The 18,119-nt window shown below is 47.3% G+C and overlaps 1 protein-coding gene across 1 annotated transcript in view; it reads right to left on the reverse strand.

Annotated features, from left to right (window-relative positions):
- Positions 1–8,925, reverse strand: part of sde2 (SDE2 telomere maintenance homolog (S. pombe)) — a 53,145-nt gene extending 44,220 nt beyond the window's left edge. Inside the window, exons 1-3 of the mRNA XM_043687280.2 lie at positions 8,796–8,925; positions 2,982–3,099; positions 1,703–1,814 (exon numbers count right to left, since the gene is read on the reverse strand). Of these exons, the coding sequence (XP_043543215.2) occupies positions 1,703–1,814; positions 2,982–3,099; positions 8,796–8,903 (338 nt within the window). The 5' untranslated portion in view covers positions 8,904–8,925. The remainder of the gene's footprint in view (positions 1–1,702; positions 1,815–2,981; positions 3,100–8,795) is intronic.
- Positions 8,926–18,119: the final 9,194 nt, after the last annotated feature.

The raw sequence follows: 18,119 nt of genomic DNA on the forward strand, positions 1-18,119 counted from the left end.
AGTTCAACTTTTGAAATTTAAAAAAAAAGGTGAAAATGCTGCCAGCCGAGACACAGCTGATACTAATAGTCTGATAGCAAACCTGTGAACCTAGTCTACCCTCAGCTGAAAGCCACAGGCTGGTGTGTGTAGGAGCAACAATTCTGGTCGATTTCCCAATTAGCTGAGTGTAGTCAAAAGTAACACCAACATTCCCTCCATCTGCATGGCCATGCAGCAAGCTATAGAGTCATAGAGATGTACAGCATGGAAACAGACCCTTCGGTCCAACCTGTCCATGCCGACCAGATATCCCAACCCAATCTATTCCCACTTGCTAGCACCCAGTCCATATCCTTCCAAACGCTTCCTATTCATATACCCATCCAAATGCCTCTTAAATTTTGCAATTGTACCTGCTTCCACCACTTCCTCTGGCAGCTCATTCCATACATGTACCACCCTCTGTGTGAAAAGGTTGCCCTCTCACCCTAAACCTATGCCCTCTAGTCTATACCCCCCAATCTCAAGGAAAAGACTTTGTCTATTTACCCTATCCGTGCCCTCATAATTTTGTAAACCTCTATAAAGTCACCCCCCAGCCTCTGACGGTCCAGGGAAAACAGCCTCAGCCTGTTCAGCATCTCCCTATAGCTCAAATCCTCCAACCCCGGCAACATCCGCTGACCTCACTCTGCAGAATACAAACAGGCCACACAAAAGAAGCATCCCTTTTTAAGATATTTGCATACACAACAGCATGTTATTATTAACTGGGCCATGTAGTGCAATCAACAAACAGTTAAGTCTCCACCCAGACTCCCTGATCCCTATGGCCTGGTTTCACAGCAAGCAGCTGTGCCTGTCCTCCAGATGCACTGGGGAGTGGGTGAGGAGATCATGAGGTAAGCTTCTCGAATTGCTCTTCACAAATCTTCCAGCCAATGCAGCAAAGGATTGTACTTTCCACCTCAATGGTCAACAGCAAGATGCCAGCTCAAAGTCAGGCCCCTCAACACAAGGGGAAAGAAGTTAAAATTGACAAGGAAGCCCAACCAATCCAAGTTTGTGCATTATTTCTGAAGATTTTCATAGCCAGATACTGTGTTTTGTAACTGAAATAGCCCAAGACTAGACGAGGCAGTGTGTTAGGACTCAAGATGGTTCCTCTGCTGAGCACAGTCATTAGCTGGAGAGCATTCTCAGCACACTGTTTAGTTAATAAAGGTCAATTGCTTAGCACTTGTCATAAGGCAAATTAAGTGAATTACAGAATAGCTCAAAGTCTTTTGTGAAATTATACAGATGACCATTTGGCCTCTCCGTCCTATGTCAGCACTCTGCAAAAGCAACCCTACAGATCCATAATATACTTTCTGCTAGTTCTTATTCAATTCTCTTTTAAAGCCACAATTGAATCTGCCTCCACTTCCTTTTCAGGTAGTACATTCCAGATCATACCCATTAGTTGCGTCAACTTATTTTCACTCATTTCGCTTTGATTCTTTCACCAAAGACCTGTTGTCTGTTCTGAACCATTCCACCAACAAGAATAGTTTCTCTCCAGATCCCCATCACTATCACTGGACTAATAATTCACATTCGTGTATGGTATAAACGTTTATGGGAAAACAGAGTCACATAATATGAGTCTACAACAGAATCACAGCCAATAAGAGTCTCCTTAAAAATAATTGTTCTGTCAGTGGACTGAATGCCTTACGCCTTTTCATGGTTTACATCCCGCAGTCTCCTTCCACTCAAATCCCGACAGGCCTCTCGGTTTGTAGTTTTCTCAATTTGAGCTCCAAGGGCACGAAGCATCGATCCAAACCCTAAGGAATGACATAAACTCGAGAAGTTTACAAACCACTCCACTGTCTGCATCATCTAAAGTCTCAATAAATCTGCATTTCTATTTCTTTGTAACCTGGAAGACTGCACAGTGACATTCTTATTAGTGAGAAAACAAAAGCAAAGAGATTCAGAGAATTTTTTTTTAAACAACATCTTGAAGTTAACTGAGTTGACATAGGCTATCATGACATGCTGTGTTTTGCAATGTCATCCAAAATAATTTGTAATTCAATTGAGTGATTCCAGCATAAACATTTTATTGTTTGAGTAGGCATCATCCACCAGATACTCAGTTAGTAAATAGATTTGTGGGCGGCATGGTGGCTCAGTGGTTAGCACTGCTGCCTCACAGCACCAGGGTCCAAGGTTCGATTCCAGCCTCGGGCAACCGTCTGTGGTTGCTCCCCGTGCTCAGTTTCCTCCCACAGTCCAAAGGCGTGCAGGTCAGGTGAATTGACTGTGCTAAATTGCCCATAGGTTAGGTGCGTTAGTCAGAGGGAAATGGGTCCAGGTGGGTTACTCTTCAAAGAGTCGGTGTGGACTTGTTGGGCCGAAGGGCCTGCTTCCAAACTGTAGCGAATCTAATAAATTAGAAACGGGTGCATGCAAACATGTGTACATCCAGATCAGATCACTAAAGGGTACTACTGCAGCACCTACCAGAATGTTAACATACAGACAGGTGCAGGAGTCAGTCTCAAACTGTTCACAGGAACAATAACACCAAAGTATGCAAAAAGTTTTTTTTTAGATTAGATTACTTTAGATTACTTTACAGTGTGGAAACAGGCCTTTCGGCCCAACAAGTCCACACCGACCCGCCGAAGCGCACCGACCCAGACCCATTCCCCTACAGTTACCCTTGCACCTAACACTACAGGCAATTTAGCGTGGCCAATTCACCTAATCTGCACATCTTTGGACTGTGGGAGGAAACCGGAGCACCCGGAGGAAACCCACGCAGACACGGGGAGAATGTGCAAACTCCACACAGTCGCCTGAGGCGGGAATTGAACCCGGGTCTCTGGCGCTGTGAGGCAGCAGTGCTAACCACTGTGCCACCGTGCCGCCCACTGCCACCGTGCCGCCCACAGACAAGTTATGCAGATAAAATAAATGAAGGCACAGTCGTGCTGAAACCTTACCTCCTTTCCCTCCAACAAGTCTTTGCTCCAGACTGTAAATTCCTCCATGTTGTAGCTCAGTTTCTTCATCAACCAGTTTTCCATTGTATTTCAGGTAAACATCTGTAATGGGCAGGCCCTATATTACAAAATTTAAGTTGAAATAAATAAAGAAAACCCAGATACTGCATGCTGATTTTATGTATCTATTTCTTTCATTATTTGTATATTGAATTGAATTGAATTTATTGTCACGTGTACCGAGGCACAGTGAAAGGTTTTGTCTTGTGAGCAATACAGGCAGATCACAGAGTTAAGTAGCATGGATAGTAAATAATAGGTAAACAGCAGCAAAAACAAAAACACAGGTACGGGCGAATGTGAAGAGTTTCAGAGTCCATTCAGTATTCTATCAACAGTAGGATAGAAACTGTTTCAAATCCGGCTGGTGCATGTTCAGGCTTCTGTACCTTCTCCCCAGTGGTAGAGGTTATAGAAAAACATTGCCAGGGTGGGATGGATCTTTGAGAATGCTGGTGGCCTTTCCTTGACAGTGGGCCTGGTAGATGGATTCTACAGACGGGAGGTTGGCCTTTGTGATCGTCCGGGCCAAGTTCATCACTCTTTGTAACCGTCTCTGATCTTGAATGCTCTCGATCGCACACCTATAAAAGTTGGCAAGGGTATTCGCCGTCATGCCAAATTTCCTCACCTGCCTGAGGAAGAGGAGACGCTGTTTGGCCTTTGTAACCAATGCGTTCACATGAAGAGTCCATGTCATCTACAGGTATTGTAGATGACCACTCCCAGGAGCTTGACACTCTCGACTCGTTCCACCTCTACACTGTTAATGTGTGTGGGGGGGGGGGGGGGGGGGCACGAATAACATCCCGCTGAAAGTCAATAATAAGTTCTTTGGTTTTGCTGGCACTGAGAGCTAGGTTGTTCTCAGTGCACCATTTTTCCAGGTCTTCCACCTCCCGTCTGTAGTCTGTTTCGCCACCATCTGAGATTCGACCGACTGTGGCGGTGTCATCAGTGAACTTGTAAATGGCATTAGTCTGGTATTTGGCGACGCAGTCATGGGTAAACAGTGAGTACAGTAGGGGGCTGTGTACACACCCAGGGGGGCGCCAATGTTGAGTGTTAGTGAGGATGTTGTTCCCAATCTTCACTGATTGTGGCCTGTGGGTCAGGAAGCTGAGGATCCTGTTGCAGAGAGTGGGGCTTAGTCCAAGATCACTAAGTTTAGTAATCAGTCTCAAGGGGATAATAGTGTTGAAGGCTGAACTGTAGTCAATGAGTAGGATTCTTACGTAGCTGTTCTTGGTGTCAAGACGTTCTAGGGAGGAGTGAAGGGCCAGTGATATGGCATCTGACGTGGTTCTGTTGGTCTGATAGGCAAATTTAGAGTGGGTCAAGAGTAGTGGGGAGTCTGGAGTTGCTTAATGCCATGACCAGTCTTTCAAAGCAATTCATGACCACCAAAGTTAGGGCCACTGGGTGGTAGTCATTGAGACATGCTGCATTAGCCTTCTTAGGCACAGGGATGATGTTGGACCTCTTGAAACAGGCAGGGACAGCGGCCTGCTGCAGGGAGAGGTTGAAAATGTCTTAGAAGACCTCTGCCAGTTGATCTGTGCATGCTCTGAGTGCACAGTATATTTCTCTCTCATACAGTCAGTTCAAGCACTGAAAAGGGAAAGCATTTCCCAAGTTCTGGATTACTCTATTTATACTTCATTATAATATGGACATAATAAATAGAAACTGAAGTGGGCTATTGAAGCCTGCTCTACAATTCAACTCCATTGCTCCACATTATCTCAATATAATTGGAGTACGATTCTTTACTTTCATATTCTAACCACTTTGTAACAAATACTAGCAAATCACCTGCCTTCCTAATCACTTGCTATATCTGCACGTTAACTTTCTACAAGAGGAATGAACTTCCAAAGGAAGTGGTGATGCAGGTACAGTTATGACGTTTAAAAGGACATTTCGGTAAGTATATGAATAAGAAATGTTTGGAGAGATATGGCCAAGTGCAGGCAGGTGGGACTAGTTTAGTTTGGCATTATGGTTGGTATGGACTGCATGGAGCAAAGGGTCTGTTTCCTTTCTGTATGACGATCAATACACTTGTACTCATAAGCCATAAACATTTCCCAATCTCCCTTGTCATTTGGTACGACAGTACTTCAGTATTACTGAAAAATGATCCATTCTGTTAAAGCTTTTAATCTTGCACACATCAGGACAATTCACAAGAACACCAATTTGAGAGGAAAACAAAACTCACTGAGTGAGGGCGCAGTGTCAATTGGTTGGCATGCAACCTCCGATTAGTAGAGGTATCGCCATGGAGAATGCAAACATTAGTGCTGATTGACAGTTAACTGCCAGGCTTTGTTTAAAAATCCAGGGGTGCGGTTGTAGTGGTCTTACCTCCGAACTGGAGACCCAGGTTCAAGTCCCAGCTGTTCCAGAGCGTCTAATAAAATATCCGAAGAGAAAATATCAAAACTCCACTTATCTACCTTTCTTTTCTCAGTTAAACTGTCCCTTTGATCAAGATGTTGTCATCTGCAATACCTCATATTTGACACCTTGATATTAAATCTGCCTCCTTATATTAAAGCCATTAAACAGAAACAAACTGTTGTTGAGAGATACAAGAGAGGAGCAAAAGAGGTGTGTTCAAGGGAAGAGATAGATAGGTGAGAAAGGATGGGTGAGAGAGACCGCAGGTTAATAGAGGAAGAGAGACCTGGACATGTGGAATACAAGGGGACAGAAGTCAAACTTCACCTATACAAGGGTCTTGTCAGAACCCATCTGGAGTATTGTGAACAGTTCCAGACACAACATCTTAGGTGAGGTTATATTTGGAGGAACTGTAGTATTAGTTTACCTGAATTTAACCTGGACTCAAAGGGTTAAATCACAAGCAGCTAACAGTGAAGGAAGGGTTACAGCAGGACTCCCTGATGTATCAATTATACCCTTATTCCATGACAAAAGAAAAAATACATCTCCAACATGTTTAAATAATAGGCAGTGTTATGGGATCTTAAATTGCTGAACTCCATGTTGAGTCTGGAGCACTGTGAAACATGTCATTAACACACGAGGGTACGTGCTGTTCAAACACTGTGGGAGGTTGGGGAGAGCGATGGTCAGAGAAACAAAATCAGATGACAGAAAGCACAAGTTCATGTTTTCAAACAGAAGAGGTGCTCCATAAAGCAGCCAGCCACCTTTACACATGTTCTCCCCAAGGGGAGTGGGGAGAGTGCACCGAGAGTGGTGAACACAATACACTCAGGTGAAACTATGAGCAAATTACAGCAGAGGCTGGAATCAGTACTGAAAACAAATGCTGGAGATCACAGAGGGTCAGGCAGCATCCATGGAGAGACAGCAAACTAACGTTACAAGTCGAGATGACTCTTCAGAGCTTGGAAGTAAATCAGTTTTTCACTGGGGGTGATGGTTTGAATGAATCAGAAAAAGGGCCGTTGTCTCAGTTGGAGAAGATGTCAAGCAAAAGGGAACAGGTGACTAAGGTGTGAACAAAGACAGTCACAGAGATTAATGCCTCAGCGATTTTGACAGGGGAGTCCAGACATCACCTCACACCAGCAGCAGTCTGTCTGCCTCCCCACCCACCCCTGCCAAACCCCAACCCCACAACTGGGGTCTGACAGTCAGCATCTCCAGCGCCTGGAGTCTGACAGTCACTGTCTCCCCCTGCCCCCGGGGTCTGACAGTCACTGTCTCCCCCACCCCCCCGGGGTCTGACAGTCACTGTCTCCCCCTCCCCCCGGGGTCTGACGGTCAGTGTGCCCCCTCCACCACCTCTCCCCGTGGTCTGACGGTCAGTGTCTCCCCTCCACCACCTCTCCCCGTGGTCTGACGGTCAGTGTCTCCCCTCCACCACCTCTCCCCGTGGTCTGACGGTCAGTGTGCCCCCTCCACCACCTCTCCCCGGGGTCTGACGGTCAGTGTGCCCCCTCCACCACCTCTCCCCGGGGTCTGACGGTCAGTGTGCCCCCTCCACCATCTCTCCCCGGGGTCTGACAGTCAGTGTCTCCCCCCTCCCCCCGGGGTCTGACAGTCAGTGTCTCCCCCCCCCCCCCCCCCCGGGGTCTGACAGTCAGTGTCTTCCCCCCCCGGGGTCTGACAGTCAGTGTCTTCCCCCCCCGGGGTCTGACAGTCAGTGTCCCCTCCCCCCCTCCCCCCAGGGTCTGACAGTCAGTGTCTCCCCCCCCCCCCGGGGTCTGACAGTCAGTGTCTCCCCACCCCCTCCCCTCGGGGTCTGACAGTCAGTGTCTCCCCACCCACCCTCGCCCCCGGGGTCTGACAGTCAGTGTCTTCCCCCCCCGGGGTCTGACAGTCAGTGTCCCCCCCCCCCCCCCGGGGTCTGACAGTCAGTGTCACCCCACCCCACCCCCCCCCCCAGGGTCTGACAGTCAGTGTCTTCCCCCCCCCCCCCACCCCCTCCCCCCAGGGTCTGACAGTCAGTGTCTTCCCCTCCCCCCCACCCCCTCCCCCCAGGGTCTGACAGTCAGTGTCTTCCCCCCCCAGGGTCTGACAGTCAGTGTCTCCCCACCCCCTCCCCCCAGGGTCTGACAGTCAGTGTCTTCCCCCCCCCGGGGTCTGACAGTCAGTGTCTTCCCCCCCCGGGGTCTGACAGTCAGTGTCTCCCCACCCCCCCCCCACCCCCTCCCCCCAGGGTCTGACAGTCAGTGCCTTCCCCCCCCAGGGTCTGACAGTCAGTGTCTTCCCCCCCCCGGGGTCTGACAGTCAGTGTCTTCCCCCCCCAGGGTCTGACAGTCAGTGTCTTCCCCCCCCGGGGTCTGACAGTCAGTGTCTCCCCACCCCCCCCCACCCCCTCCCCCCAGGGTCTGACAGTCAGTGCCTTCCCCACCCAGGGTCTGACAGTCAGTGTCTCCCCACCCCCCCCCACCCCCTCCCCCCAGGGTCTGACAGTCAGTGCCTTCCCCACCCAGGGTCTGACAGTCAGTGTCTTCCCCCCCCCGGGGTCTGACAGTCAGTGTCTTCCCCCCCCCGGGGTCTGACAGTCAGTGTCTTCCCCCCCCCGGGGTCTGACAGTCAGTGTCTCCCCACCCCCCCCCACCCCCTCCCCCCAGGGTCTGACAGTCAGTGTCTTCCCCCCCCCGGGGTCTGACAGTCAGTGTCTTCCCCCCCCGGGGTCTGACAGTCAGTGTCTCCCCACCCCCCCCCACCCCCTCCCCCCAGGGTCTGACAGTCAGTGTCTCCCCCCCCCCGGGGTCTGACAGTCAGTGTCTCCCCCCCCCGGGGTCTGACAGTCAGTGTCCCCCCCCCCCCCCCGGGGTCTGACAGTCAGTGTCTCCCCCCTCCCCCGGGGTCTGACAGTCAGTGTCCCCCCCCCCCGGGGTCTGACAGTCAGTGTCCCCCCCCCCCGGGGTCTGACAGTCAGTGTCCCCCCCCCCCCCCCAGGGTCTGACAGTCAGTGTCCCCCCCCCCCGGGGTCTGACAGTCAGTGTCCCCCCCCCCCGGGGTCTGACAGTCAGTGTCCCCCCCCCCCCCCCAGGGTCTGACAGTCAGTGTCCCCCCCCCCCGGGGTCTGACAGTCAGTGTCCCCCCCCCCCGGGGTCTGACAGTCAGTGTCCCCCTCCCCCGGGGTCTGACAGTCAGTGTCTCCCCCCCCCGGGGTCTGACAGTCAGTGTCCCCCCCCCCCGGGGTCTGACAGTCAGTGTCCCCCCCCCCCGGGGTCTGACAGTCAGTGTCCCCCCCCTCCCCAGGCGGTGGGGGTGGGGGTGGGGGTGATCCGGGCGGTTTACCTGCAGCCGGCTGCACCGCTCTTTGAGGTGACTCCCGGTGCTCCCGGGCGGCACGGCCTGGAGCGAGGGCCGGGACCCGCGGGGAGGACGGAGCCAGATCTCCATCATGGCGGCGGACTGGGGCGGGCCTCGGCTACTGCGCCTGCGCGGCCTCCGCGGGGGCGGGACACGTTAACGCAGTGACGTCACGGAAAGGCGCTGGGACGTACGTATGCATGGTCACGTGACTCTGGGGCCACGTGACCCGCTGAAGGTGGAAGCCTGACATGTCATGCCTGCAGTTGATTGAACAACCTTAGGTGGCTGTTAATTTGTACCAGTTCCTTGACACTGTGATCTTTTGCTATAAATTATGTGTCTTATGGTCCCTCTGTACAACCACCTGATGAAGGAGTTAGTGCTTCCAAATAAACCTGTTGAACTATAACCTGGTGTTGTGTGATTTCCTTTTACCTTGTCCTTCTACGTAGAAGTGTTTGGATCTTTGGTGAATTTGTGCAATGCATCTTCTCCAAAGTACACACTGCTGCTGCTAGGCAGCGGTGGAAGGAGTGGGTGTTTGTGCATCTACTGCCAATCAAGCAGCTACCTGGATGGTGTCAAGCTTCTTGTGTGTTGTTGGGGCTGCATTCATCATCCAAGGCAATTCCATCACACTCCTGACTTGTGCCCTGTAGATGGTGGACAGGCTTCTGGGAATGAGGAGGTGAATTATTCAATGCCTCTGACCTGCTGTTGTAGCTAGTGTTTATGTGGTCAATCCAGTTGAGTTTCTGGTCAATGGTAACCCAAAGATTTTCATTTTCCAGGGTTTAGTGACAGTAACACCATTGACTGTCAATGGGCAGTGGTTTGATTGTTACTTATTAGAGATGGTCATTACCTGGCATTTGTGTGGCACAAATATTACTTGGCACTTTTTAGCGCATGCCTACATATTTTCCAGATCTTGTTGCATTTGAACATGGATTGCTTCAGTATCTGAGGAGTCGCGTGTGGCGTTGAATAGTGTGCAATCAGTGGTGAACATCTGCATTTCTGACCTTATGATGGCGAGGGGGGAAGGTTATTGAAGCAGTTGAAGTTGGTTGGCTCTGAGGAACTCTTGCAGAGATGTTCTGGGGCTGAGATGACTGACTTTCAACACCTATAACTTTCTTCCTATGTGCCAAGGATAACTCCAGCCAATGGAGAGTTTGCCCCCTGACTCCCATTGATTCCAATTTTGCCACGGCTCCTTGATGTTACTCAGTCAAATGTCAGAAGTCACACGATGCCAAGTTATGGTCCAAACAGGTTTATTTGAAATCACAAACTTTCAGAATGCTGATCGTTCATCAAGTAAAGACAATGGACTTCGCCTAACGAAAGAACAGTACTCCAAAAGCATACAATTTCAAATAAACCTTTTGTACTATGACCTGGTGACGTATGACTTCTGATTTTCTCCACCCCTGTCCAAAACCAGCACCGCCACATTATCGTTGAAATGTAGCCTTGATATTAAGGGCTGTCACTCTTGCCTCACCCCTGGAATTCAGATCTTCTGTTCATGCTTGAATCAAGGCTGGAGCTGAATACCCTTGGTGGAACACAAGCTGAGTTTTACTGAGCAGGTTGTCATTGAAAAGATGCTACTTGATAGCACTATTGATGACACCTTCCATCCCTGTACTGACGATTGAGTGTAGACCGATGAGGCTGTAATTGGCCGGGTTGGATTTGTCCTGCATTTTGTATGCAGGACATAACTGGGCAATTTTCCACATTGTTGGGTAGATGCCAATTTTGTAATTGTACTGGAACATCTTGCCTAAGGGTGTAGCAAGCTCTGGAGCACAAGTCTTTAGAGTACTATTGCCAGAATGTTGTCAGGGCCTGTAGCCTTTGCAGTATCCACTGCCTCCAACTGTTTCTTGATATCACATGTAGTGAATCAAATTGGCTGAAGACTGGCAACTGTAATGCTGGAAACCACTGGAGCAGTTCGAGATGAATCTTCTGGCTGAAGTTTGCTGTGAATGCAGATTCATTCCTCCAATCAACCTACCAGTTGTATCTACCATCTGTATTCACCTATCACCCTGCCCTCGTCCCCACCCATAATCCTTCTCCCCCCACCCATAACCCTCCCCCCTCCCATTTTATCTGCAACTGCCCCTACCCCTACCCCTACCTCCATTCTTGAACAAGGGTTACACCCGAAACACTGGCTTCTCCATCTCCTGATGCTGCCTGGCTTGCTGTGTTCTTCCAGCCTCATGCTTGTCTACTTTGGATTCCAGCATCTGAAGTTTTTTTTTTCTGTAACTAAGCCAGCCTTGTCCTTTGCACCAATGCATTGGGGTCTGCTGGCCCTGAGGGTGGCGATATTTGTGGAGATTCGACCTCCAGTGAATTGTTTAACTGTCCACCGCTGTTCACGACTCAATGTGGCAAGACTGTGATCTGATTCAACGGTTTTGGGATTGCTTGGTTTTCATTTGTTGCTTATGCTGTTCAGCACACAATTAGTCTTGTTTGGTAGCTGCACAACGGTTGACATCTCAGTTTATGGTATGCCTGGTGCTGTTCCTGGCATGCCCTCCTGCACAATCAGTGGTGCTACTGCTGAGCCATGTCCATCTTGGTGATGGGCATTGAAATCCCCCACCCAGAGTACATTTTACCATCCCTGGTGCTTCATCCAAGTGTTGTTCGATATAGAGTTATAGAAATGTTCAGCATACAAACAGACCCTTCAGTCCAACTCGTCCATGCCGACCAGATATCCTAAATGAGTCCCATTTGCCAGCATTTGTCCCATATCCTTCTAAACCCTTCCTATTCATATACCCATCCAGCTGCCCCTTAAATGCTGTAATTGTACCAGTCTCCACCACTTCCTCTGGCAGCTCGTTCCATACACGCACCACCCTCTGTGTGAACATGGAGGAGTACTGATTCATCAGCCAGTGTGGTAATCAGCAGGAGGTTTCCTTGCCCATGTTTACCAGATGAGACTACTTGGGGTATGAGGTCCAATGTTGAGGACTCGGGAGGCAATATAACACTGACTATATACCACTATTCCGCCACCCCTGCTGGGTCTGTACTGCTGCTGGGACAGGACATATCCAGTGATGGTGGTGTCTGGGACATTGTCTGTAAGTAATGATTCCATAGTTATGATTATGTCAGGCTGTTGTATGATTAGTCTGTGAGATAGCTCTCTTTGGCACTAGCTCCCAAATATTAGGAAGGGCATGCAGGGCTGATAGGGCTGTTTCTGCCATTGTCTTTTCGGGTCGATGCCAGGTGGTCTGTCCACTTTCATTTCTTTATTGAGACAATAGTCATTGATACAACTGAGTGGCTGGCTCTATCATTTAGAGGACAGTTAAGAATCAGCCACATTGCTGTGGATCTGGAGTCAAATGTAGGCCTGACCAAGTGAGAATAGCAGATTTCCTTCCTTAACAGACATTAGTGAGCCAGATGGGGATTTCCCACAATCGGTAATTGGTCATCAGTAGGTTCTCAGTCTTCCAGATAAATATTTACTGGATTCATCTACCATGTTGGGATTTGAACCTGTGTCCCCCTGAACATTAGCTGAGTTTCTAGATTAATAGTCCAGCATTAATACCACTAAGCTGTCACCTCCCCTCCTGAACTTCTTCTTCATCCTTTCTGCCTCAGCAGCACTTTATTCTTGTATTGGTGTCAGTAATGTTGCAAGTTGCCCAAGGTCCTTGAAGTGTTGACTTGATGCTAACTTATCAATAGTAAAAGACAATGTAAGATTTTCTTCAAAATCCAGTAGTATTTCAACAAAAGAGCTTCAAAGTTGTGAATGGTATTTATCCGTCAAACACCATCAACAAAACAGATTGACCATGAACAAGTTGGAGTGTGGAAAATTGGCTGCCATGTTCCCAGCGTTCCAAGATAGGGTCCAACACAAAAGTGAAAAGTATATCAGCTGTAAAACACATTGTCCTGCATACAAGAATAGCATTATAGAAATCCAAGTCTTTCTTTTCAAAGCGAATCCTTGCAAACATTGAGATTTTTGAGATAGGGTTCCTCATAGAGATAAATTGCCGATAAGATTCAGGAGCTAATATAGTCCATCAAATCTGCTCCACCATTCAATAAGATTGTGGCAGATGAATAATCCCCTTAAAACCACTTTTCTCCACAACTCTTGATTCCTTTATTGATAAAAAAAATCAGACTATTTTAGCCCTGACCCTGCCTCATCAGCCCTCTGTGGAAAAGATTTCCTCAGGTTCATTACCTTGTGAGAGAAGACATTCTTAAGTGGGTGGCCCCTTACTCTGATTACGCCTTCTCTTCTTAGACTCTTTGACAAGGGAGAATAAACATTTTCACATACCCTGTCAAATCCCTTCAGAATAATATTTGTTATAATAAGGTCACTTCTCATTCTTCTAAACTCCTAAGAGTACAGGTCCAATGTTTGATTGATAAATTCTTAATCTCACAAGGAATTAAGGGATACGGGAAGAGTGTGGGTAAGTGGGGTTGAAATGCCCATCAGCCATGATTGAATGGCAGAGTGAACTTGATGGGCCGAATGGCCTTACTTCCACTCCTACTTTTTATGGTCTTACTCAACTATTTCCTGTAAGATCGTTGCTCCACACCCTGAATCAATCTAGTGAACCTTCTCTGAACTGATTCTAATGCCACTATATCTTTCTTTAAACAAGAGAACCAAAACTGCACCCAGCATACCAGCTGTAACATAAGAAAAGTTCTGTACAGCTCCAACATAACTTCCCGGCTCTCATAATCAATGCTATGACTGATAAAAGCAAATGATCTGCATGCTTTCTTCACCACCCTGTTAAGCAAATCTTAGCAGGACTTATACACTTAATGGTAAGGTCCTAGGGAGTGTTGCTGAACAAAGAGACCTTGGAGTGCAGGTTCATAACTCTTTGAAAGTGGAGTCGCAGGTAGATAGGATAGTGAAGAAGGTGTTTGGTATGCTTTCCTTTATTGGTCAGAGTATTGAGTACAGGGGTTGGGAGGTCATGTTGCGGCTGTACAGGACATTGGTTAGGCCACTGTTGGAATATTGCATGAAATTCTGGTCTCCTTCCTATCGGAAAGATGTTGTGAAACTTGAAAGGGTTCAGAAAAGATTTACAAGGATGTTGCCAGGGTTGGAGGATTTAAGCTAAAAGGAGAGGCTGAACAGGCTGGGGCTGTTTTCCCTGGAGCGTCGGAGGCTGAAGGGTGACCTTGTGGAGGTTTATAAAATCATGAGGGACATGGATCGGGTAAATAGGCAAAGTCTTTTCCCTGGGATCGGGGAATCCAGAACTAGAGGGCATAGGTTTAGGGTATAAAAGAGACCTAAGGGGAAACCTTTTCACGCAGAGAGTGGTACGTGTATGGAATGAGCTGCTAGAGGATGTGGTGGAGGCTGGTACAATTGCAACATGTAAGAGGCATTTGGATGGGTATATGAATAGGAAGGGTTTAGAGGGATATGTGACGGGCGCTAGCAGGTGGGACTAGATTGGGTTGGGATATCTGGTCGGCATGGACGGGATGGACCGAAGGGTCTGTTTCCATGCTGTACATCTTTATGACTCTATAACCTGCCCTGCCACCTTCAGAGAACTGTGGACAAGCATTTCAACATCCTTCTGTCCCTCTGACTTTCCTAGTGTCTTGCCATTCATTGAGGACTCCATTGTTTGATTCCTTCTTCCAAAGCGCATCACTTCATACTTTTCAAGGTTAAATTCCATCTGGCTTTGATGTGCCCGTCTAACAAACCTGTAAATATCTTCCTGAAACATCTCCCCCCACTATTAATCATTGGCTAATATTTGTGTCATCTGCAAACTTAATTATTATAATCCTTGATATCTTTTATACATGATTTGGATGCAAGCATAAGAGGTACAGTTAGTAAGTTTGCAGATTACACCAAAATTGGAGGTGTAGTGGACAACGAAGAGGGTTACCTCAGATTACAACAGGATCTTGCTGAGAAGTGGCAGATGGAGTTTAATTCAGATAAATGCAAGGTTCTGCATTTTGGGAAAGCAAATCTTAGCAGGACTTATACACTTAATGGTAAGGTCCTAAGGAGTGTTGCTCAACAAAGAGACCTTGGAGTGCAGGTTCATAGCTCCTTGAAAGTGGAGTCACAGGCAGATAGGATAGTGAAGGTGGCGTTTGGTATGCTTTCCTTTATTGGTCAGAGTATTGAGTACAGGAGTTGGGAGGTCATGTTGCGGCTGTACAGGACATTGGTTAGACCACTGTTGGAATATTGCGTGCAATTCTGGTCTCCTTCCTATCAGAAGGATGTTGTGAGGGTTCAGAAAAGACTTACAAGGATGTTGCCAGGGTTAGAGGATTTGAGCTACAGGGAGAGGCTGAACAGGCTGGGGCTGTTTTCCCTTCTGGACCGTTGGAGGCTGAGGGGTGACCTTATAGAGGTTTACAAAATTATGAGGGGCATGGATAGGTTAAATAGGCAAAGTCTTTTCCCTGGGGTCGGGGAGTCCAGAACTAGAGGGCATGGGTTTAGGGTGAGAGGGGAAAGATATAAAAGAGACCTAAGGGGTAATGTTTTCACGTAGAGGGTGGTACGTGTATGGAATGAGCTGCCAGAGGATGTGGTGGAGGCTGGTACAAATGCAACATTGAAAAGGCATCTGGATGGGTATATGAATAGGAACGGTTTGGAGGGATATGGGCCGGGTGCTGGCAGGTGGGACTAGATTGGGTTGGGACAGCTGGTCGGCATGGACGGGTTGGACTGAAGGGTCTGTTTCCATGCTATACATCTCTATGACTCTATGACTCTATATCACGACCAATAAGGGACCCAGCACTGATCCCTGTGATACATTACTGAACACTGGTCTCCTGTCACACACATTCTTCAACCACCACCTTCTGTCTCCTGTTCCTAAGCCAGTTTTGGACATCTTGTGCATCCAATCTTGTTAATGTCCACCATTCTATTGTTGTGGTCCCATTCTTTCTAACTTTCCCCCCACCCCTTACTATTTCTCTCCCTTACTTTTAAGGCATTTGGACCTGTCTCTGCCATCTTCCACCACAGCCCATATCATGTGCTTCAGATTGGGACATTGGTGAAAGGAATGGAAGGTGAAGAGTAAGCCGTCTTGCTTTACTTGAGAGGGTGGTGGAAGCCAATTCCTTAATAACTTTCAAATGAGAATTGGATAAATACTTGAAATGGCAAAAGGTGCATATCTGTGGAGAAAGGGTAGGGTGTAGAATTATTCGGGCAACACTTTCAAAAATCCAACACAACATGCTGTCTGGTCTTCATCCGTGCTGTAATATTCTAGGAATCTATGAAGGAACAGTGTAAGTGTGAGTAATCATAGGTAAGTCTATTAATTCTTTTCATTACATCTTCTACCACATTTAAAGTTGTAAACTGTTTTGTGGGTTCCCAGATATTAATTGGTTATGATGATCCACTTGGGAGATAAGAAACAATTTTGTGACGTTCTCACTTTTACTTAATGGCTATATCCATCCCAGGAGAGAAATATTGCACTTGGCAGAGATCTAGCTGAAAATGAGTAGTAGATGTGTTAAAGTGTTTGCATTAGTTTCTTCACTTAACTAAGACATTATCCCAACATACCCGCCACCAAAAGCTCATAGTTCAATTAAAACTCGAAAATTCTTTCAAATGATTTCATTATGTGGCATTTTCTTCATGTACTTTATTGGATTTGAGCCTCAGTGACATTTATTAACTATCCCTGAAAGTAGTGATAAACTACCTTCTTGAATCACTACAGTCCATGTGATGTAGGAACTCCCAGAGTGCTGTTAAGAAGGGGGCTCCAGAACTTTGACCCAGCAACACTGAAGGAACAGCAATCCAAGTCAGGATGATGACAGGTTTGGAACGGAACTGTCATGTGATGGTGTTTGGATGTATCTGCTAACTTTGCCCTTCTAGGGTGTTGAGTTTGCAGTGTGTAAGAGGCCTTCGTGACTTGTTACAGTGCATCTTGGAGCTGACATTCTGAGTCGGTGCTGGAGGGGAGCGAATGTGCTCGTGAAGAGGTAACCAATCAGGAGGGTTGCTTTGTTCTGAATGTTGTACCTTGGACTGGTGCATTGATTTTGGTGAGCCTAAATGTTAGTAGTGGGGGATTCAGGCATGGTAATGCCATTGAATGTCAGGGGGCACTGGTTACAATCTCCCTTTTTGGAGAGGGTCATTGCCAGGCACGCGGGAGATGCCAATGTTACCTGTGACTTGTCAGCCGAAGCCTGGATATTTTCCCAGGTCTTGCTGCATTCGTACGTTAACTGCTTCAGTATCTGAGAACTGCATGGTGCTGAACAGCATGCAACCATCAGCGAACATCCCCAGTTTCTGACCGTATGGATGGAAGGATGTTAAATGGTGAAGCAGCCGAAGATGGCTAGGCCTCTGACACTACCCTGAGGAACTCCTGCAGAGATGTCCTGGAGCTGAGATGACTGACCCCCAACAAACACAGCCGTCTCTCTTTGGGTTAGTTTGCCCCTGTTTTCAAAATCCCTCTATTGTGTATCTTTCTGCAATCTTTCCCTATTTAAATAATATGCAGCCCTTCTATTCTTCTTGCCCAAGTGCATAACTTACCATTTTCCCACAATATATTTCATTTTCCAAGTTTTTGTTCACTCAGTTAACTTGTCTATACCCCACTGTATACTCTTCATGTCATCCTCACTACTTGCCTTTCAATTTGCTTTGTATCATTCACAAACTTGGCTATAGTACTTTCACTTTCCTCATTTGAGTCATCAATATACTGTATATAATAAATAATTGCTACTGCAGCACTGATCCCTGTGGCACTCCATCTGTAACAATAAATAAATCATTCATTTATTAGTTACAGTTTGCCATCCTGAAAATGTCATCCTTATCCCAACTTTTATCAGTTAGCCAACCTCTATAGATGCTAATATGTTACCTCCAACACTGTGCAATCTTATTAAGTAGCCTTAGGCTTGATACGTAATTGAACGTTTTTTGGAAACCCAAATATATTACATTTACTTGTTCCCTTTTATTTACCCTATTTGTTACCAGTATGTCTGACAAACTAATGCTATGTTTTGGTATGATGTCAAGCGTGATTTATAAATGTGAAATGGATGTGGGCCAAGTATTGATTATTTTGTAGGCACCTGAGGTAACAGTGCAGAAACGCGAGAACCTTTTCCAGATTAAACTTTTCGACAAACTTTCTACCTTAGATAAATAAGAATGGAACCAGGCGAGGAGAGTGTCACCTGTCT

This window comes from Chiloscyllium plagiosum, unplaced genomic scaffold (assembly GCF_037043375.1).
Source record: "Chiloscyllium plagiosum isolate Xiang-an unplaced genomic scaffold, Cpla_swu_hap1 HiC_scaffold_3, whole genome shotgun sequence".
Taxonomy (NCBI): Eukaryota; Metazoa; Chordata; class Chondrichthyes; order Orectolobiformes; family Hemiscylliidae; genus Chiloscyllium; species Chiloscyllium plagiosum.